Raw genomic sequence first — 20,755 nt, forward strand, 5'->3', positions numbered from 1 at the left:
AATTGCAAGTGTATTGCAACATAAAACAAACCGTAACTCAAATCAAAGCTATGTTCAGCATGTAGTTGTACATGAACGTATTTGACCACTCCTAGAAACTTTTTATATATATTACACAACACATTTTGAAATTCATTAACATTGTAACGAGACACGATTATTGTCGTTATATTGGAAAATTCGTAATGGATCTGAAAATATATATAGAAGTTACATGATATTTATTTGGAGCATTCATTCTGCAAAGAGCACCGGAAAATTTGCACAGTCAATTATTTACTATGTCGATAAACCACAAAATATACCTAGTAATACCATCTTTGGCATTAATTGTATACTTAAAACTGTTATTCATATGTTCATATGCTTATTAAGTATTTACAATAAATAAGGCAAAAATATACATCAAAAGTTTTTCCTCCGAAGCTTACTTTTCGAGAAATTCCAGTTCGCAAATTTGTTAAGTATATTTGAATTTGTCTGATTACCGACTGGGTAGGAGTAAATCATCGATAGGATGTTATCGATAGGATAATATTTTTCTGTTTAAAGCTTCATTTTCAAGAAAATAGAGCCTGAACATGTTTTGTTACGAATGTTATGGAAAATTTGTATTCCACATTTTCAACTTATTTTCACGTAGAATAACCTCCTGTCGATTATTTAGTCCTGTCCAGTCCGGAATTAACCATGTTCAAGTATATTTGATAAATTTTTAAACTCGATTTTTTTCGAATACTAAGCTCCGAACGAAAATATTCTCTTCTATATTTTCTTTTTACTTTTTCGTAAGAAGTTACCCCATGCCCACTTGTACATAACTTTCGGTTACACCATGTATATTTTTCGGACACGGTTATACAAGACCATATACAAATGTAATTCGAAATTTTTACTCTTATAATTACGATAGACGTGTTTCATTACAGTGCTAAGTTAGTACTGCTAATGAAATTCTAACAAGTTTCACATAATGCACAAAATACTTATTCATAAAAAATTCTGTGATAAATCTACGAATATTTTCATGAGCCACTGTACATTTAAAATTTGGATATATTCTGTTTAAATCGTCAATGTGTAAAAAATTTATACAGAACTTGTGAATTTTACGAATCGACTTGATGAGAAAGCTTGTTACATTTTAGATTGATTTTCTTAAGAAGTTATTGAAGAAATACTATTTTATGTGATATACTTAAATTTGTCTGGTTACTGTCTTTAATAGCAAATAAGATCATATGATCTCATTTAAAAAAGTTATGGTCACCTTGATCGTTAGTGTCCCACCAACTAATTGTCAGCTGTCACAATAGTTCCTCTTTCTCTAAAATAACAATAACTGCTTATAAGTTACGGAACATAAAAATTATGTTCTAAAGATCTATCGCTTCTCTAAAATTTGTTTATTCTAATCTTAAATTCGCAGCAGAAACGTTGTGTGTATAACATAGTTTATACTGTAACATGAAGCTGCATACCGATTGCTGCTTGACTGGAATATTATCTATACTAATACGTATTTAAATATATGTATGTATATGATAAACAGATTGCAAATGTTTATGCAAATTCATATTTCTATGAACATGACTAAAGCAGTAGAACCTAAGCAGAAATTTCTTTCATCTATTAAATCTTGTAATAAATATTATACTTTGGATATTTTATACATTTTTGCATATTTAGTGTTTTCTTTAAATTTTCTATAAATGCATAAACAGTCTAATAACCTTATCGTTTGAATCTTTTATAAATGAAAACTATAAAACTATAACGAATCATTGCGAAATAAATATAATAACCTTTCCATATAAGGTTTTCATTACCTATTGTAATCAACTAAATATCGTTGCATCTTTCTTTGTATCGATCGTCTAACGATAAATTAGTTTACCATCGGAAGTTGAATTATTCAGGGAAGCACAGATGTTCTATACAGTACACCTTTGTTATCTCCTGTGCCATGAAATTACATGCTGATTTAGCAAGGTCTTTGTTAACGGAAGCATCACGGCGCACTACAGTACATACTACAATATATATGAAGATATACCATTTCAAACCACTGCATGTAATTCGATAGTATTTTCCGTGATGAGAAATATTTATTTCTTTTGTTATCAAGCATTTGTGAATACACCTTGTGTGAGGTTTGTTTCAGTTTAAGCATCGAAAGAATTATGGAACTTTTTAATAGGTTCTATTTAAAACATGGGCGTGAAACATTTTTAGAACACTTTCTCACATTATAAGTTTCGATGAGACAGCTAAAAAAAAGTTTTTGAAACAAAATGTTTTAATTTAAATAGAACAGATAGTTTGTTCACCAGTATAAAAAAAAGTTCCCAATTACTATAACAAATATTGAATAGTATTCAATAAATAGTACTGCAATAATATTAAATAATTATTACAATTAAATTGATATTCTTAGTATGTTATTTATTTCTAATATTTACTAATTATAATTTCTATATATAATAGTTAATACTTGAAATGAACGGATAAGAGGCTAAGGCCGTTACTGAATACTATCACGCTAAATAGAAAAAACAAAACTCTGGACAGGAGATTAATCTGGAAACAACATATCCTAGACAAATCTAAACAACTCAGGGATAAACTCAAAAAATTTTATTGGCTCATTGGCCGTCGCTCCAACCTAAGCACGCAGAACAAAATTACGCTCTATAAGACCGTAATAAAACCTGTCTGGACCTACGGAATCCAACTATGGGGAACAGCAAGTAATTCCAACATTGAAATACTCCAACGCTTCCAATCGAAAACGCTAAGATTCCTATTAAATGCACCCTGGTATGTTACCAACGAAACAATCCACCGTGACCTCAAGATACCTACAGTCAAAGACGAAATACACAAGTCCAGAAGCAAATATAACACAAGAGTCAACAACCACCACAACCCATTAGTCACCCAACTACTAGACACGACGGACCAGATCCGCAGACTAAAAATAAAATACCCTCTAGATTAAATCCTTAGATTCTACTAGAACCAACAATATAAAACTATTATAAGCCATGTCATTGTATCACGCCAAATGAAGTTACTGAAAATTCTCAACGAGAATTGATTGTAAATATTCTAATAAATAAAAAAAAAAAAAAAAACTGTTTGAAGCACTGTCATCGTCTTTTATCTTGTTAGGTTCAGAATAATATTCGTCACTACTACTATCACTATCGAACATGTCCTTTCCGGACTTTTTAGGCACCGTGTATAAGGTATTATAAAAAATATATAAAATATGTAAAAAGCTTGCTGATTCGTCTGACAATACCATGGAAAGACTGAAATTCGTTCTAACTTGATCATCTTCACGAGTTTACGTTAAACGGAAGATATGATAAGTGAAGGTTCTATAGATCTCTAACTTTTTTCATCAAAAACGTAGTACTGTTTATTTTACTATAGTCATGCGTAAATACGCATAAGATTATCGCTGAGAAAAATAGATGTACGCCAGCCGCTTCATAATAAGCGTTCGCAACTGTGAACAAATTCGGGCGGCTATTTACCGACACTCGTCCGTAAAGGGCTAGGTACTAGTTTCATTTAATGATGTAATATCGTATTATTTATATGTTCAGTCAATAAAAGGTCTGAAAATCACAACTTACGCAATTAACCTTTAGAGTGCTATGGGCGTATATACGCGTCTGGCGAAAGCTATCGGTGTGGACTAAAGACACATATATTCGTTTTCTGTAAGTGCCCGGCATGGACTAAGGATGCATGTATGGGTTTGTCAATTTTTCCGAACACCTATGCAGAAGTAATACTATTACGTTTGTGTGAGATAAATATAAATGCATTCCTTAGTAACGGCAGTAAACAAATGCCAATAATACCTCGTTATAACAGTTGTCTACCTGTTTCGCGGACAGTCGCATCTAATTATCAAGAAGGAGATGTGTTGTTTGTGTGAAAAATAAGAGAATGCAGAAAATGCGCTGTCGGATTATGTATCGATAATTGTTTTGAAATTTTGCGCACACAACTGAATTATTAACTTGTGTTATATTTACTAAATTTAGTTTCCTAGTTTATTATTTTTTAGTTTATTGTAAATTTCAATGGCTTCAAACAGTGGAAGCAAACTCCGTTCAACAAGGAATCGGCTCAGACGTTTCAATATTTCTAGCGATAGTGATAGTGAACTAAATATCGATGAAAATAATACAAGTCTCGACAACGAATAACGCAAACTTTCAACGTGTATATTTTCTCAACTACACGCGCCAGCGACGTTGCATTTGGTTCTTTTACTTATCTTATGAAATCCTTTTTACACGTTCTAAAGTACCTTATTTTTTCATGCAACTTTTATTATACAGATTCAAAAAATTCTGTTTCATGAGAACACTTTTTAAAGAAACCTCTAAAGATAAACGATATTTTTTTAATCGAAACATATAAATTCGAACATAACTCTTTTAAAACCCAGAGAGAATTCCTTTTCTCAGTCCCTCTTTCAGTTATATAAATGTTTACAATAGAATAAACTCAGGAGAGACGCCACTGGCGTAAAGGCACCTCACTCGTAATATCTTTTCATCGGAGAAAGAGAACTGTACATATTACGTTTTGTCATAACCTTGTTTCTGTGCTTGAGAAAAATACTGCCTTATATATACAGGGTGAAATAAAGAAAGGTTGACTTCAGGTTACATACTACTTGCTAAATGATGAAAAAGGTCTTAATAAACATGGGTCGAGAAATTAATAGTTCCAATGTTATGAACAATATTTTGTTTCGACTTTAGCGGGTAAATTTTCCGTCTCGGAAGCTATCGCGTCATATGGAAACGATGGATTTTCTGTCTTAATATAAAATGCGAGTGAAATAATTAGTACGCGTCTAGGCGCCAAGCGTGCGTGGAAACGGAAGGAGGACGTGTAGAAAACCTTCTGCAACCAGGAAAAAAGAAATGAGAACAGAAGGTAGTCCATTGTTTCCATATTCCATATCTGATAGTTTCCGTAGCGAGAAATTCACTCGCTTCAACTGAAACGAAAAACTGTTTATAATTTTGGAGTTAATAATTTTTTGACTTATGTTAGTAAGGACATATTTTCATCACTTGGTAAGTACTATCTAACCTAAAAGTTATAAACCTTTCTTCCGTATCACTCCGTGCTTTTCCGTGGTGCTTTTTCGTTAGTGTATTAAATTTTTAAAGTTTGCAACTTTTTAGAAATTTCTAAATATATGAATAAAGTTAAAGCAATGTATTTGGTTGGATGATTACAGTTTCATAGTTGTATAGATAAAGAGTAGATAAATTTTGTCTGTAATATCTTCGATAGTTGGGGAGATTGCAGTTTTTGGAAAAATTATAAATGCATAAACATGGGAATGTATTTGATCGGACGATTAGAAGGTCCGTAGCTAAATACAGAGTATTTACGGATTTTTCACAATTTGAAAAGTGATTCTTGACGCCGAAATAAGACGGAAACGAAGAATAAAAAAATTGTATTTTTGGCTTCGTTTCTTAGTTATAGACAATTAAAAATCGGCCGAAGTACCCCGCCACGCGAGCAAACCTCCTTACGAACATAAGGAGGTCAGCCTAAGCAGCGGGGCGCACAGCGATCCTCAATTCGAACGACACATGGGTGGCAGCTTACCTCGTACAAGTCATAAAGAAAAAAACCATGGTATTCAGAGACGTAAACTACCCCGAGCGATGTTTTGCAGAACAAATGGTAGATCGAAGATTAAATCTGCTTATTCGTGGAAATCCATAAGAGCATACGGAAAACCGCCCTGTGAAATTTCCGAGTAGAGAGGATTAATGTTTCCTCTAATCCTTTGGCTCCGCGAGTGTCCACAGCAAAATCACACACGTACCGCAATTGTCCCGACCGCGAGTATCCACCTGTTTCCAAAACAGCCAAATTGGCTAAGTGCTTTTGCACCGCGTTGATAGAATGTGGTGGTGCACATTTTCTTGAATACGATGCAGTATTCTATCTCGCAGATCCGGATCGTTGTGCTGAACTCGTTTGCCAAATTTCGCAGGTTTTAACGCACTGGTATCCCGTAATCGTTGGTCTATTTTGCAAAATATAGTCTGGGTATAGTCCTGAAGTGGTATGTCGTGATAGGTGTAGAAGGAATGCTCAGATGTTTCAACAAAAAACGTTTATTAACTCAACAACTGACGTCCAATAACAACAAGCAACAAACAACAATTAACACAAGTAACAATTAACAATTAACAGTTAGCACGCTTGGTAACGATCAGTGCTTAACGCAGGTAATAGGAAGTAGAACGCTCGTATTAAGTAATCCTTCGCACTTCGCAGCTCGGGGCAGACTGAATCTCTTTGATTCAAAAGCCACGCTGATTCATTTCTTTGTTAGCCATCGATATCGCGCGCGTTTGTTTAGAAGACCGCGACGACTGCCACTTGTGCGGTCTCCCGAAAGTTCGGCGAAGGAGCCGTAGGGATATCGATGACACCTAAGGCTCGTCGGCATAGCGCTTTTAAGATAAAGCGTCTCGTGCCGCGAAACCGTTGGAAATTTCCGAGGTCGAGTGTCGCCACAGTCCTATTGGGATATTTTTTGGCGTATAAACTTTGCGCTTTTGCGCTATTGCCATCCACCGCATCGTAGCAAAGGCGCTTGTCCGAAAGTCCTACAAATGTATGCTTATTGTAATAAATATGGCTACAATATGAATACTGCTGCGCTGCATACAACACTCGCTACGCACACTGCATATACAATACGCCCAAGTAACACTCTAACTGAATATTTTAGTTCTTTGAAAGTTCCTCGTCAACCATCGGAATTATTCTGTTTTTCCAAAACTGTTCTAGCCTCTTGTTTCAAAATGTTTAGAACATGGCAATGTAGGGTTGGAGAGTTCGTTCCGAAAGAAAAATTTACGATACAAGGTTATGGTATTGAAGAAGCGAGCAGGCTGTGCACCAGATATGTTTAAAAAAAAAGCCAACTATTTTGCACAACCTTGGAACTTTATATAGCTAGATATTTATTAAAAAATGGACTTTCTGATTACCAGATGGATTTCGGAAATATCTCAATTCTTCAAGCCTTATTGTTTTCCCTTTTTGTGACTGAAACGTGCTTTAAGCGTGGAAAGAAAAAGATTAGAAGAATGCTTTAAGAAAACTCTAACATGGAAAAAAGAACCACAATTATCGCATTTATTGTTTATTTTGAAGCAAACACTTTGACTATATTCGTGGAATAATATAAAATATTGATTTGACATTTTGTAGGAATCGTTGAAAAACAGGCTATATGTTTTTCGGTAAATATTCACTTTTCATCACAAAATGTATATAGAGGCAATGAAACTGTATGTAAATACCACTGTCTACTTCTTACACCACTATATTTAGAGACAAGTAATATTTAATTTCAAAGGATTGCCTAATTGACTTTGATCGTGAGTTATATGAGCGACTCCGTCAAATAATATTATTTATATTGAGGTGGTATGTCGTGATAGGTGCGGAAGAAATACTCAGATGTTCAACAAAAAGTTTATTACTATTAACAATCACCAGTCAACAATTTATACGATCCACACTTATGATTAACCATCGAGAGTTTACAATCGCGTATCTCGGCTCGTGTTTGCTTCGCTATGATGCCGAACCTTTCGCACTTCGCGGCTTGGGGCAGAATGACTCTTTTGTTCGAAACCAAACGGATTCTTTCCTTAGTTGCCCTTCGATATCCCTACTACACACGCGTTTATTAGATGTACCGCGGCGGTTGCCGCGTATGCATTCTTCCAAATATTTGGCGAAAGAACCGTAGGGATATCGATGGTACATTAGGCACGTCGGCCTTACGCTTTGAAGGTATAGCGCTTTATGTCGCGAAGCCGTTGGAAAGTTCCGTGCTCGAGTGCCGCCACAATATCTTGAACTGCATTTTCACATTCGCATTTTGAGTCGTTGACAAAATTTATAAGAAAAAGTGATATGGTTAGGTTATAATGATATTTTACTATAATTGTTAGTAATAATAAATATACGAGAAAGTCTTTTACGTATACCACACGCCATTAATTTATCACTACGACACTTGCGAAACTAATATTGGACTTTATTAAGTCTCTGTTGATAGAAGTAAATCCTTTCCTTAATCGTAGTGCTGCAGTGTTTCGTCTTAGAAATATAATGGAACTTCCGATATACACAGATTTACTATCGGAATATTCTATTATACAAACGTTCTGTCAAGCAAAGAAAATGTACTTTCTTTCCGTGTATTGTTCCGTCTGAAGGAACAAAAAACATAAAGAATCTCGTAGGCAATTTTACGACACACGCTTTCAAAGACACGAGGCAATTTTTGAGCCAAGACCTTAGCACTTAAAACAATTTCTTTCGGGAATCGTAACAATACTTGTAATTTTCCATAGCCACAGTGTTCCCAACAGACGAACGTGTCATAAATGCGGTTATTTCCGAAAGGTCGTTAGCGAATTGTAATGGCCCGATCCGTCGAGGGCCTTTCGCAGGAATTTCCGTGACACTTACCTAATTGTTTCGAATTGAAGCCTCACGTTCGTCCAGGTATCGATTATCTGCTTCCCGCCGTGAGCTTCCCGCCACGAGCTTCTCGCCGTGAGCTTCCCGCTGTGAGCTTCTCGCCGTGAGCTTCTCGCCAAGAGCTGTCCACGCTTCGGACGCATAGACATCGGCTGTATGTGTTAACGAGTTTGCCGAGTATATGCCATTTAACGAGTATGCCGATCGAACCTTCCTCGCGTTAGGAAACCAATCAATCGAGATACATGTTTTTTGGACTTCACTCAAGTCTTGCCGAACGATCGGTCGAATCGAGCAACGCAGGATCGCTCGGGTCTCTGAGCCGTTCGCATCGAATCGCTTCGACAATCAACTTGTTAACATCGCTTTATCATTCGGAGAAGATCAAATACATTATTCAGCAACGCTTATATTATATTTGAGTATTCGATTCGTACTTCTGTTTCTTTGTTACGACGCTCGAGTCAAGAGCTTTTCCGGAGCGACATTGACTTCAATCGGACACATCGCACGATCTTCGTAGATAATCCATCGCTTCGGGGCTAATCCACTTCTTTTAATCTGTTGGCAAATATTAATTTGGCAGATAATAGGTGTAAGCGAGCAAACGACACAAACACGCGCGCATACTATAATTATCAAGATAAATACAAATGTCTGTATGTAGTAGATAGTAAGTACATAGATTATAGTACACTCTTCGGTGAAATTGTAAAAAAGGCACAACCTCGTCGATTTGGATATCGACGATCGTTGGATATAATATAGAAATTAACATTTTGAACAACTTCTTCCTGAATATGGAACTGTCTGTCGACCATAGTTTTCCAAATATTTGCAACGAACTAACTACGTAATTACGATATGCGTTAGTTTGGTTACCTGCATGTTTGCAGTTGTCTTATCTTTTGTTTGTGGTACATATAAACGAAACTCGGGCGAAATTGGGTAAAACACCGTACATAACGGCATACTCCAGATTATATTTAAGAAATATCTGTTATAATTCAATTAAAAATGAAAAATAATACCAATTATTCATCCGCCTATTATTTTCGTAATTAACCTCTTAGGCACGATGCGCCACTATAGTAGTTCACTCTACTGACTCATTCGCTCACCGTTTCAACTAAATGATCTTTTTTCATTTGTCTTGTTTCAGACTTTTTCTGTAACAACATTTTATAACAGTGTTAACAATATACAGACAGAATATATAGTCTTTGTTTTTGATACGCCAGTGTCGGCTTTTCGTTAAAATAAATATATCATTATTCGATGCTCTTTTTAACATGCCGATCTGTATCCTTATAATTTTTTTAGAATCCTCAATCTCAAAATGTCGCTTCAAAATAGAAAACAAAGAGCAATTTGACAGACACTAATGCGCTATGAGTGTGAAAATTGTAACGTGGATCTATCTGTCGTACCGTGCTTTAAAATATATCGCACTCGATTGTATTATTAATTGTTAAAATAAATTATTGAAGTTGAAGTATATGCATCATATTTTTGAGAAAAATTATAATTTAGTTATCAAAAACTTCATTCCAATGTGCTTGCGTAGAGAACAGGAATGCAGTGCTACATCGTTTACGCGTAATTCGCGTCAAACTCTGCCGTACAGAGAAACAGCTCTGCAAAATCTTGTCGTTTCTAAGAGATTAATTTAGTAAAAAAAAAGGGTAGTAGCATGGTTTCCGGTTCTATATTTCTTCCTAAAATCTGATTCCTAAGTTAAATCGCTCCAAATTTTTTCGTAACATATTCGTAAACTAATAAGGGTATCTGTGATGAAAGGCGAAAGCAAAAGAAAAACAATTTAATCGAGTTTCATATATTTTATGAAAATAAATCATTTTTGGAACTTGTATAAAAGTAAGGGTAATATGGTCTGCTGACGAAAATCATTTTTTGGTAACATTTTGAGGTCGAAAAACAAACAGATAAAGCAAATTCTTTTGCTTATACACAAAAATGACACACATTCTTTTTTTTCACACGTTGTGTACTCATTATGAGCTCGCTGTGACGCAAACTGACGTCGCCTTACGATCTTCTTTCCATTTCCTTCTCTCAGGTTGTAAAACCATAATTTTCTTTGATCTCTGATAAATATTTCTCCGAGGCATGTCTATACGATTATAACATAAAATCTGAAATAACGTTAATATAACGACGATATATAACGACAATATAGCTTCCGATAGCCATATTGTCCTCTGTTATGGCTAGAGGCAATATATCAGCACGAGTAGTCTCAAACACTTTAACTGTATTTTTGAAAATATGAAAGGTTAAGTGATCGCACTTGTGCATATCGATTCTACCTACCTTTTATCAAATATATTCCACGCACAATACTAAGACTCGCTTAATTTGTAAGAAATATTTTGGTAAATGTACAAATCCAATTCAACTTCTCCGATTTTTATGATTTTTTAATACCTGCTCAAGGGTATTATTTCAAATAACTTTTTTTCAGACATACGACCGGTCTCGCGTAGTTTCCGATATATTTACAAAAAACTACAATATATTTTTGCCTATAGTTGTGCACCTGTGAAAACGCATGTGTCAGTATTGGTCGCCAATCGCTGGCCGGTCATCTTTTATTTATAAACAAGGCTTAAAGGCGCCATACACAACGTGCGAGACTGTAAGAAATGTTCGTTATAACTCAATTAAAAGTGGATATCGTCGATATATTGGCCCTGGGTTTGAGTGAGACTCTTCAAACCCGATCGCCGTGAAGTGACCATAAAGGCCATAAAGGCAATAAACAACAACACAGTTTCACGGATGCGTTGTCAGCTGGATTTGAGGAAGCTAACCCAAGCCCAAACGCAATACATTGGTGATATTCGCTCTCACTTGAATTATAAGTTGTAACAGACGTTTCTTGCAGCCTCGCATTGTGCACGGGGCCTTTAAGTTCGCCCGATTCTCGTTTGTAAACAGAAAATAAGCAGCCGGCAGCTTGATGCACACTCTGGCACAGTTGCACAACTATAAGCAGAATTCATTTTAGTGGTATCGACAGTTTCATCTATATTTATCGATAGTTTAGATAGTTGGATGTACAGGAAAAAGATACTCCAGAATGTTGATCTTTACGACATATTTAAATATCATCAAGATCGAAGAAGACATATGTTTTCTATAGTTTCACTCACCCTTTTTTTGTTTTTTCATCCAGATACGATTGCGTACATTTGGATACGCGCATACAGATATTATTCATCTTCGCATGAATTCGTGTTTCTTAAATATTTGTCTGTAATATCAGCAATATGAAATAAAATTACTTAGATACTTGGATGACTGACCGCTTGGCTTCTCTTTTATTTTTTTTCATTTCTTTTACTTTTCTTAATAATCTATGGTCATATACATCGAATCAGAAATATATTTTTAGTATTACATGATAATTATCATACATTATATCATTTTCTCATACATCACGCTTCTTGATATACAGAAACCTTATGATAATACACTTAATGAAATTTTGTTTAAATTTAGTGAAATTTGATATTGTTTAAATTTTCATTAAACAGTCAGATAGAAACATTATAAAAAGTTACCTTTACTATTTTTTTCGCAATTACGAACAATTGCAATTTTCTCAAAATTTTTTACACGTCATCCAGTAAACTAATCTTCCCAACTTCTCAAAAAAAAAAAAAATCTGAAGTCGTTTGGTTCAATTTTAAAAAAGTTATTCTCAAAGGGTGTTTGATCGAGTTTTGTTTATCGAGTTTTCTGACTCATTAATAAGTTTCTTAATAATGTTTAGAGAAGCTTTAAAGCTTATGAAGAAAAGTTTTGGAATGGTGGATGATCTTGTGTATACATTGTATTCGAATATACCTGGCAAATTTTTACGTCACTATGATCACAAAAATATTCAGACACTTGTAGAAACTTTTTATGCACAAGGTATAAAGAGGCTCGTAACGTGATTCTACACCTTTGAAAGATGTTTCACTCCTCTTACACCATAGGATATCTTTGTCGTAAATGTAATAGATGTACTCGTGCGTGTGTACGTGCGTGATGAATTGCGAGTGAAATGATCGTGAAGCGTGCGTCTAGAACGAGTAATAAAGAGTGTAACTGGAAATATCAGAATCTACGTTTATTTCTGCAATCTATCTATAAAGAGCGAGCGAAAGGACATGGCGGAATATGGAACGGTCTGTGAAAGGTAGAAATGAACGTATTTCAGAAAAATAATTACAACATAAACGTGTGCTAATAAGAAAACAAATAGCAGTAATATAGAAGAAGAGAGAAATAATAAAAAGGAAAAAGTAAATAAAAAAGATAGAAAAGGAAGAGAAAATAAATAAATAAATACTGCTGCCGGAAAAAGCAAAAGAAAGCTGAAATAAGGCAAACCTAATCGCGAAATAAAAAACACAGAAAGCATAGTGACCATTAAAGGAATAAGAGGGTGTACTCGTCACAGAAGTAGCCGTGGATGGTATAAATAAATCTGAAACACTCCTCTAAGGAGGAAATATAGCAGAAAGCTGGGGAAAATTTGAAAGAGATTTTGACTTATTCAGGATAGTGAGAGGGAGGCGAACAAAAGCCATAACGACACAGGCAGCAACATTGCTCCACCTAATAGAGTGTGAGCAAATGGAAGCATTTGAAATCTTTAACCTAGAAGGGGATGACAAAGAAGAACCTGAGAAAATAAAAGCTTTCTAGGACTATGTTGAGTTCCAAAGGAACCAGGCGTATGAGAGATTTCTCTTTAATAGCGAAGAAAGAGAAAAAGGACACTCACTGCAACGCTATGTGACTCGATCAAAGAAGATGGGGATAACTATAATTATGATATGCTAATAAACTCGGTGATAAGAGACGATATAATTTATCATATGGCAGACAGAGCGCTGTAACAGTCGGTATTAAAATGTCAGGGTCTAAAACTGGGAATCTTAATTAAGTACATTAAAATATTTAAAAAAGGAGGTAACTCATAAAAGATATACCAAAAGAATCACTACACAAATGAGAGATGTAATAAAAGAAGAAAAGAGGAAAAAATTAGTTACGGAAGAGGAAGCTTTAGGGAGCAACGAGTAAGCAGCAGGTTAGAGACACGAGTTCGTGACAGAACAAGTGTAATGGGATACATGGCCGCGGCAGTGTCCAGCATATGGGGAAAAAGTGAAAAATGTGGAAAATACAACCATTTCGCGCAGTCATGCGGAGCAAGCGTGACAACAGTAAAGATAAACAATAGAAGTCAGGCGGGCGGCGGAAGTAACTTTACCATAAGCAACTTAAATATAAATAATATAAAGTAGAAGACTGATTAGAAGAAATACAAATAAAAGACAGACAGATTACATTTAGGATAGATACAAAAGAAATAAGTACACATTAGAATTAGAATTTACAGTAACAAAAGAGAAAATAAAACACTTGTTAGGATTAGAAACATACAAACAGCTAGGTATACTAAATGCAGTGCACAACATAAGGGAAAGAAACAGTGATATAGAGCAATTTATTTAAAAAAAACGAACACGTTTTCATAGACACAGGAGAATTTCCACGGACCTATGATATAGTTTTAACGCAAGGGAGGGAGCGTATCTCAAAACTACCAGCAAAGGTATCAAAAGTTATAAAAGATAAACTTCGACACCATTTAAAAGAGCTAGAAAATGAGAAAGAACTAAGCGCATACGACAATGGAAGTAGCAAGGTAAGCAATCTAATTATTAGGGAAAAATCAAATGGAAGTCTGAAAATTTGACAACAGATTCTAAGAATCTAAATGAAGAAATACACCGTCCATATTATGAAATAACCACAAGAAGCAGTAAATGAAAAGTTAACTAGGAAGAACTATTGTGCTATAGCTGGTATCAAAAATGAGTTTTGACAAATTAAGTTATCAGAAAAGAGCCAAAAAGTCAAACGTGTGCTCTTTCAACGCCAATGGGTTGCTACAGATTCGATACACTTCTATTTGATAGTATAAGGCGTGTGTGTGTGTGTGTGTGTGTGTGTGTGTGTGTGCGCGCGTGATAAGCATCTTCTATTTGCGAGTGATAGTGGAGTGCGATTGCAAATATCGAAATATATATTTATCTATCCATTTCATTTAAAGGAAGAACGATCAAAAGAATGTAATAAAATAATAATTACGTTCGGAAAAAGACCATTCGTTTTGCGGGAATACAGTTTTCAGCGATTAAGCTTTTTTGGTAATCAAGAATTAATATTACAACATTTAAATCCATGTTGAAGATGAAATCGGTCCCGTGTTCCTAGAGAAAGACAGCCCTTAATTATTGCCCTTGTCGTGTATATTTACTAACGAATTTACATAGAACGTAACTTCGGGGAGAAACTTGACTGAAGCGAGAAATGCGAGTTCGGGGTTGTTTAAATAGCGAGAAAAAAAAAAGAAAGAAAGTGTCAAAGAGAAAACAAAGAAGAAAAGAGGATATCCGATTTGGACTATTAACCTGCATCGATAGATGCTACTTTTCTTGCATCTGACTACAGAATGTAAACACATTGTGAATAAAGTGAATAAAGCCAGTTTAAGAATTATTAAAACTTTAACATTTTTTCCAGGAGGAAACTTCTTCCGGGAATTTGACATTGAATTTCCATGTCAAGTTGTTTTTGCACAAACTTTCTTACAAATCTCCACTGGACTAAATGTTTAGGATCACATTACTTTCTTTATACCCTCTACATATTACACAAAATGTTTTATTAGCATTACGTATAATGAGATATGATTATCGCGATTACATTAGTAAAATTCGAAACGAACCTAAAAATAGATAATGTACAAAATATTTATTCGAAGCATATGTTTCGCAAAGATCAACAATATATTTGAACAGTCAGTTATATTAGTTATACTAGTAAATCACAATATGTTGCGAAGTCAAAGTATACTCATTCTCCATTAATTGTAAATACATCTTCAGATACATCTTCAGATTGGTTTGAAATTTTACTATTATAGTGACGATGGTAGTGTCTCGTCAGAATGCTAACGAAATTTCAAAAAGTTTCATAATATATTCATACAAGTTTTTTGTGATAAATGTTTGAATACTTTCGTAACGCATTGTACCTTTATAACTTGAATACATTCTGTTTAAATAGACAATATATAAAGACAATAATAAACTTAAAATAATACTGTATGATGTTGCTACAGGCATTCCGGAACCAAACGCTGTTATAGTCAGAGCTGAAGAGGTTTTGATTGTTGTTTTGGTTCTCCTCCTTTGGGCTGCGGCGATTGCGTTATTTTTCAATCGATGGGGCAAGATCAGAATGTTGGAGCCGTATCAACCGAAATTTCAACAACACAGACAAAGTTGTACTACGATTGAACAGAATCAACTCCAGGTAACCCACATATTTTACTTGTAGACTATAAGGGAAGGGTTTATAAGTTACAGCTTTTTGTTTTTTATATGACAGCAACATCAAAATTCATTATCTTATTAACCAATTACATATTACCAATATTTAGTTTTATTCGAATTTTATTGCAACGTACTTATGACTCTTGGAAATTATCTACGTGAAAAGTATTTTATTTAAAATAAAATAAAAAGCAGTAATTATTATGAACAACCAATTTATTATCTCTATCTTAGAAATAACATAGAAGAAGCAATTTTGTTTTGTGTAAAATTCCAATAAAACACTTTCAAATAATTCCTTATTCGAGATAATTAAATCATTTAAATAAAGTAATAAATAATTTCACATAAGAGATTGTCTTGGCGTTTCGTCGTATTTTATTTGAACGAACCAACTTCTAGTTGGTCACAATAAATCCTTATACGTAGAATCTCCTTACACGAGTCGCACACAGTAGCATAATATTACATTTAACAAAAATGTCCTTTATATTTCGATAGTTTTGCAGCATTTCTATTTTCCTACTTTCTATTTCCTATTTTCTTTAAATTCTTTAAATTGTTTAAATATTAAATAATTTGTGTGAGTCGTTGTAACGAAATCTGTATCCGTAACGCAGTCCGAAATATTCATATATAAAAAGATCAGAAAATATTTAGAAAAGTACTTAATTAAAAATTTATTCAAGTACAAAATTATAAAAGGATAATTATTTCACTTGATAGCCAAGTGATGAAATAATCTAGGGAAAATTACTTCATATTCAAATAAACTAACGCACAATTATTTGAAAATAACAACTAATCAAATAAGATAATATATCTATTATTCAAATAATCATTGTTCAAATATATTATTTGAATAATACCCAAATTTTATTTTAATTCTCTGGAAAAATACTGGTTTCATCCGGGTTTGAGTACTTTTTATTTGAAAAAATGTAATAAATAAAAGGATCAAATAGTAACACCAAACTAAAGTTATTAATAAATTCCAAAATCTTATTTGAGAAATGGTTTATTATTAAATAATTTGTTTGTCAAATATTTCAATATTTCGAATAATAGAAGAAGATGAAGGATAACAAATGTTTCTCCTGTTTAATAAATATATTAATGTGAACTTTGGTCAGTAGAATCGTTAAGATTGCGTCAGAAATGACTAGGATCAGTAAGAGTCGTATAACCATAAAAAAGCGCCAAATATCGGAAAGCTATCACAAACCATTTACGAGTCATGAAAACAATCATAATAGCTTTAACATATGAACTTATGAATCTTCTACCAATTCCATCTAACTCATCTAAAACTTCCTCAGTGATATGTAAATCAGAGGACTGTAAAAATCTTTAGGCTTTCATGGCTCGGATTGTCACATCTAACACTAACATGTATCAATACGACCTTCGGCCTTCGATAGACATAACTGCAATTTCAGCGAAACGTCGAGAATTTTGTCCTCTTGAACACCACAACAATATCACAACAATAATAACGTTTTCTCAATAACAACACTAATTCCTAATAACAATACTACGTTTCATGGCGATAAGAGCAAACGATTGTAAACATTAATCTACGTGCAATTGCCAATCCATTATTTTCCTATAGCAGTATTCTGAATCGTTATTTTGTATGATTAAATAATTTTGACCTATTCATCGGTTCCTTGAGAATCTATGTCATTTATCATGTTTACTATAAAGTCAGAATTGTCCAATAAACGTCGATAGAATAAGGATTTGAATAAGCGTAAGAAAGCAACCGCTTCTCATGGCAAAGTGATTTTTGAAGAAACAAAATGTTTTGCTGAAGGAATATGTCAAAGTTCAGAGTGCTCTGCTTTTAAAGCGTGTTTGGAGCACTTTAGACTTTAGACCAAGCAAGCAAACGCTTCTCCCTATTTTAGTAAAATTTAGCAAAATGAAGGTATAAACAAGCATTCTTTCGCCATTTGACGATTGCTCGTCGAATCTAAAATCGAATATTCGAATTGTTTTAACCGTTCGCGGAGAGACGCGATCGCGAGATAACGCGTAAACGAGAGTCGTAAATTCTCGTTACGATTAACCCTTAGAGTGCTATGGGCGCATATGCGCGTCTGGCGAAAGCTATCGGTGTGGACTAAGGACACATATATACGTTTTCTGTAAGTGCCCGGCATGGGCTAAGGACGCATGTATGCGTTTGTCAATTTTTCAATTTTTGTCAGAAGTAATACTACTACGTTTGTGTAAGATAAATATAAATTCATTCCTTAGTAACGGCAGTAAACAAATGCCAATAATGCCTCGTTACAACAGTTGTCTACCTGTTTCGCGGACAGTCGCATCTAATTATCAAGAAGAAAATGTGTTGTTTGTGTGAAAAATAGGAGAGTGCAGAAAATGCGATGTCGGATTATGTATCGATAATTGTTTTGAAATTTTGCACACACAACTGAATTATTGACTTGTGTTATATTTACTAAATTTAGTTTCTTAGTTTATTGTTTTCTAGTTTATTATCCAATTTCTAGTTAATTGGAAATTTCAATGTTTATAATAAATAATTAATACTAAAAAATAACGCTCTTGAATCATTTAATCTCGTGCAAAAGAATTACTCTAACTTATTACGATTTGCGCTTTGAATAGTCAATCAATAGAGTTCAGTCTAACGAAAGTTCAGTCCGTACGGATCGCATAGGCCGCGAGTATTCAGCACTCTAAGGGTTCAAACATGGACAGGAGGCTAAAAAGGAAGCACCCAGCAGACCCCATAAAGGATATAACCTAGCAAACTCGAGGATGGTACCCCGCTGGGGGTACCCACCTACATGATAATATAACTGCTAAAAAATTCGACCTAATGTCCAAAAGGGACAAATTGTGAATATTAAGAAATAAATAAAAAAAAAAAAAAAGAAAATCATCTCAAAATCTATCATTTAATGCTAGAAAAAAATATTATATTGTATTTGCTCACTTTTTTTTGTCTACGTTTTCTAAATCATTCACATTCTTAACAATTTTTCAGTCCATAAAATCTATCTTATTTTAGTAATTCTACAAAATTTAGCATAGATCGCCGTGGATCGCAACGTGTAACACGAGGGAAAGATTACATTTCTGCGTAAAGATAATTTAATTCGTTTTATTTTTACTTTACCACTAGACTAGGGGCTTTCATGCATTTTTAAATTAAAAAAAAAAATTGATTGATTGATTGATTTCATCTACTAAATATCGCAATAAATACTTTTCTTGAACTATTTTATGTACTTTCGTAGACTGTGTACATTGCGTTGATCTTTACGTCTTCGAATTTCTCATAAACGCATAAAAATCCACTTATCGTTAACAACTTATCATTAGCCTCCTTGATCGGTCGCTATAAAATGAAACATTCGATGTCCGTAATAACAATGTACCAGCTATGTCGGATTAGGATTAAACGATGAATCCTTTATGAAGCCCTTGTGTACGTGTTACCATATTGGCATTTATGATTAATCAATTAACTTGATACAGTTCATACAGTTTGAATTATAACCGAGATTACGATCTCTTATTCGCTATAGGCAGAAGTAAAGCCAAATCAATCAGTTATATTAAATTATGCAAGCAATTTGGTGATTAGTCGTGCCTAATTGGTGAGATATTTATATTTGTTATATATTTACTAAATATTTATATTATTTCAATATTTATTAAATATCAATTTAAAGCTTGAATGATTGGTGTTCTGTAAATGGGCAAGTAACTAGTAGAAATCATAGTCAGCTACGTATCCAGATTCACATTTATTCAAGCAAGAGATCAGAGATCACATCGAAACACGGGTCAAGTCACAACGTAATTACTTAACCTCTTTAAATACGATAGGACTTCTTATTACGCAGGAGATACGCTTCGCATTGTATGAATTTCGTGTCATCGAGACTGACGATGAAGAAATTAAAAAATTCTGTGTATCATATATAAGTTGATGCATAACTATGATTTCCGGATTAATTGAGGAACTCATATATTTGCATGTTACGAATGAGGCAAGCTTGCAATAAAGCATCGGACGTGCGAATTTGTGAAACTGGTAATTGTTGGGAAAAGGGGCGACTTCATCGGTTTCAATGGCCTTGGATTATGTTATCAAAGTGAACAATTTTTTCCTACACATATGTACGTATAACCTCCGCTCGCTCTTACATATTTCTTTTCGAAAGTACTTGAAATATGCGTATAAATATATGTACATATGAATTTAGGGGTAGGCTACAAACAAGAACAGAACTATCACCTAATACAATGATTCTAATAGGAAACTTTTAGTAAAAATGAAAAAGTATATATGCATACAAAATTAACTTATTTAATTTTTGATATTATCTATACTTTATACTCGTATCTCATTAATTAATTAGCTTCCTCGCTATATTTTCCATAAAATGTAATATAAAATATATGCCGATAAAAAAAAGTAAGTCAAAATCTTCGCTCAAATTCAAGGAAAATAAGAATTGATATGTTCTCGGTCTTTGGATCTGGCATATTTTATCGTATAAATTGTTCTTTAGATTTGTCGTCTTTTTTTTACGTGTTTCATTTTCGATAGATGCATGCCTCCGGAATATTTTTGTTGCTACTATCGTCGATACAACCACCAAAAAGTGCAAGCAAGAAGTATTACGCAGTAACATAGGGGTGGTGGAAATTACCTCACTCCATTTCACGCTAGAAAAGGCAGGATCATTTTAGACAGTCCCGAAAGAATT

General features: G+C 33.9%; 1 protein-coding gene across 1 annotated transcript in view; it reads left to right on the forward strand.

Annotated features, from left to right (window-relative positions):
* The window catches only part of LOC126922412 (uncharacterized), a 119,647-nt gene that overhangs the window by 87,284 nt on the left and 11,608 nt on the right, over positions 1-20,755 (forward strand). Inside the window, exon 4 of the mRNA XM_050734982.1 lies at positions 15,788-15,981. Coding sequence (XP_050590939.1) covers positions 15,788-15,981 — 194 coding nt within the window. The remainder of the gene's footprint in view (positions 1-15,787; positions 15,982-20,755) is intronic.

The sequence above is a fragment of the Bombus affinis genome, chromosome 12, assembly GCF_024516045.1.
Source record: "Bombus affinis isolate iyBomAffi1 chromosome 12, iyBomAffi1.2, whole genome shotgun sequence".
NCBI classification, from domain to species: domain Eukaryota; kingdom Metazoa; phylum Arthropoda; class Insecta; order Hymenoptera; family Apidae; genus Bombus; species Bombus affinis.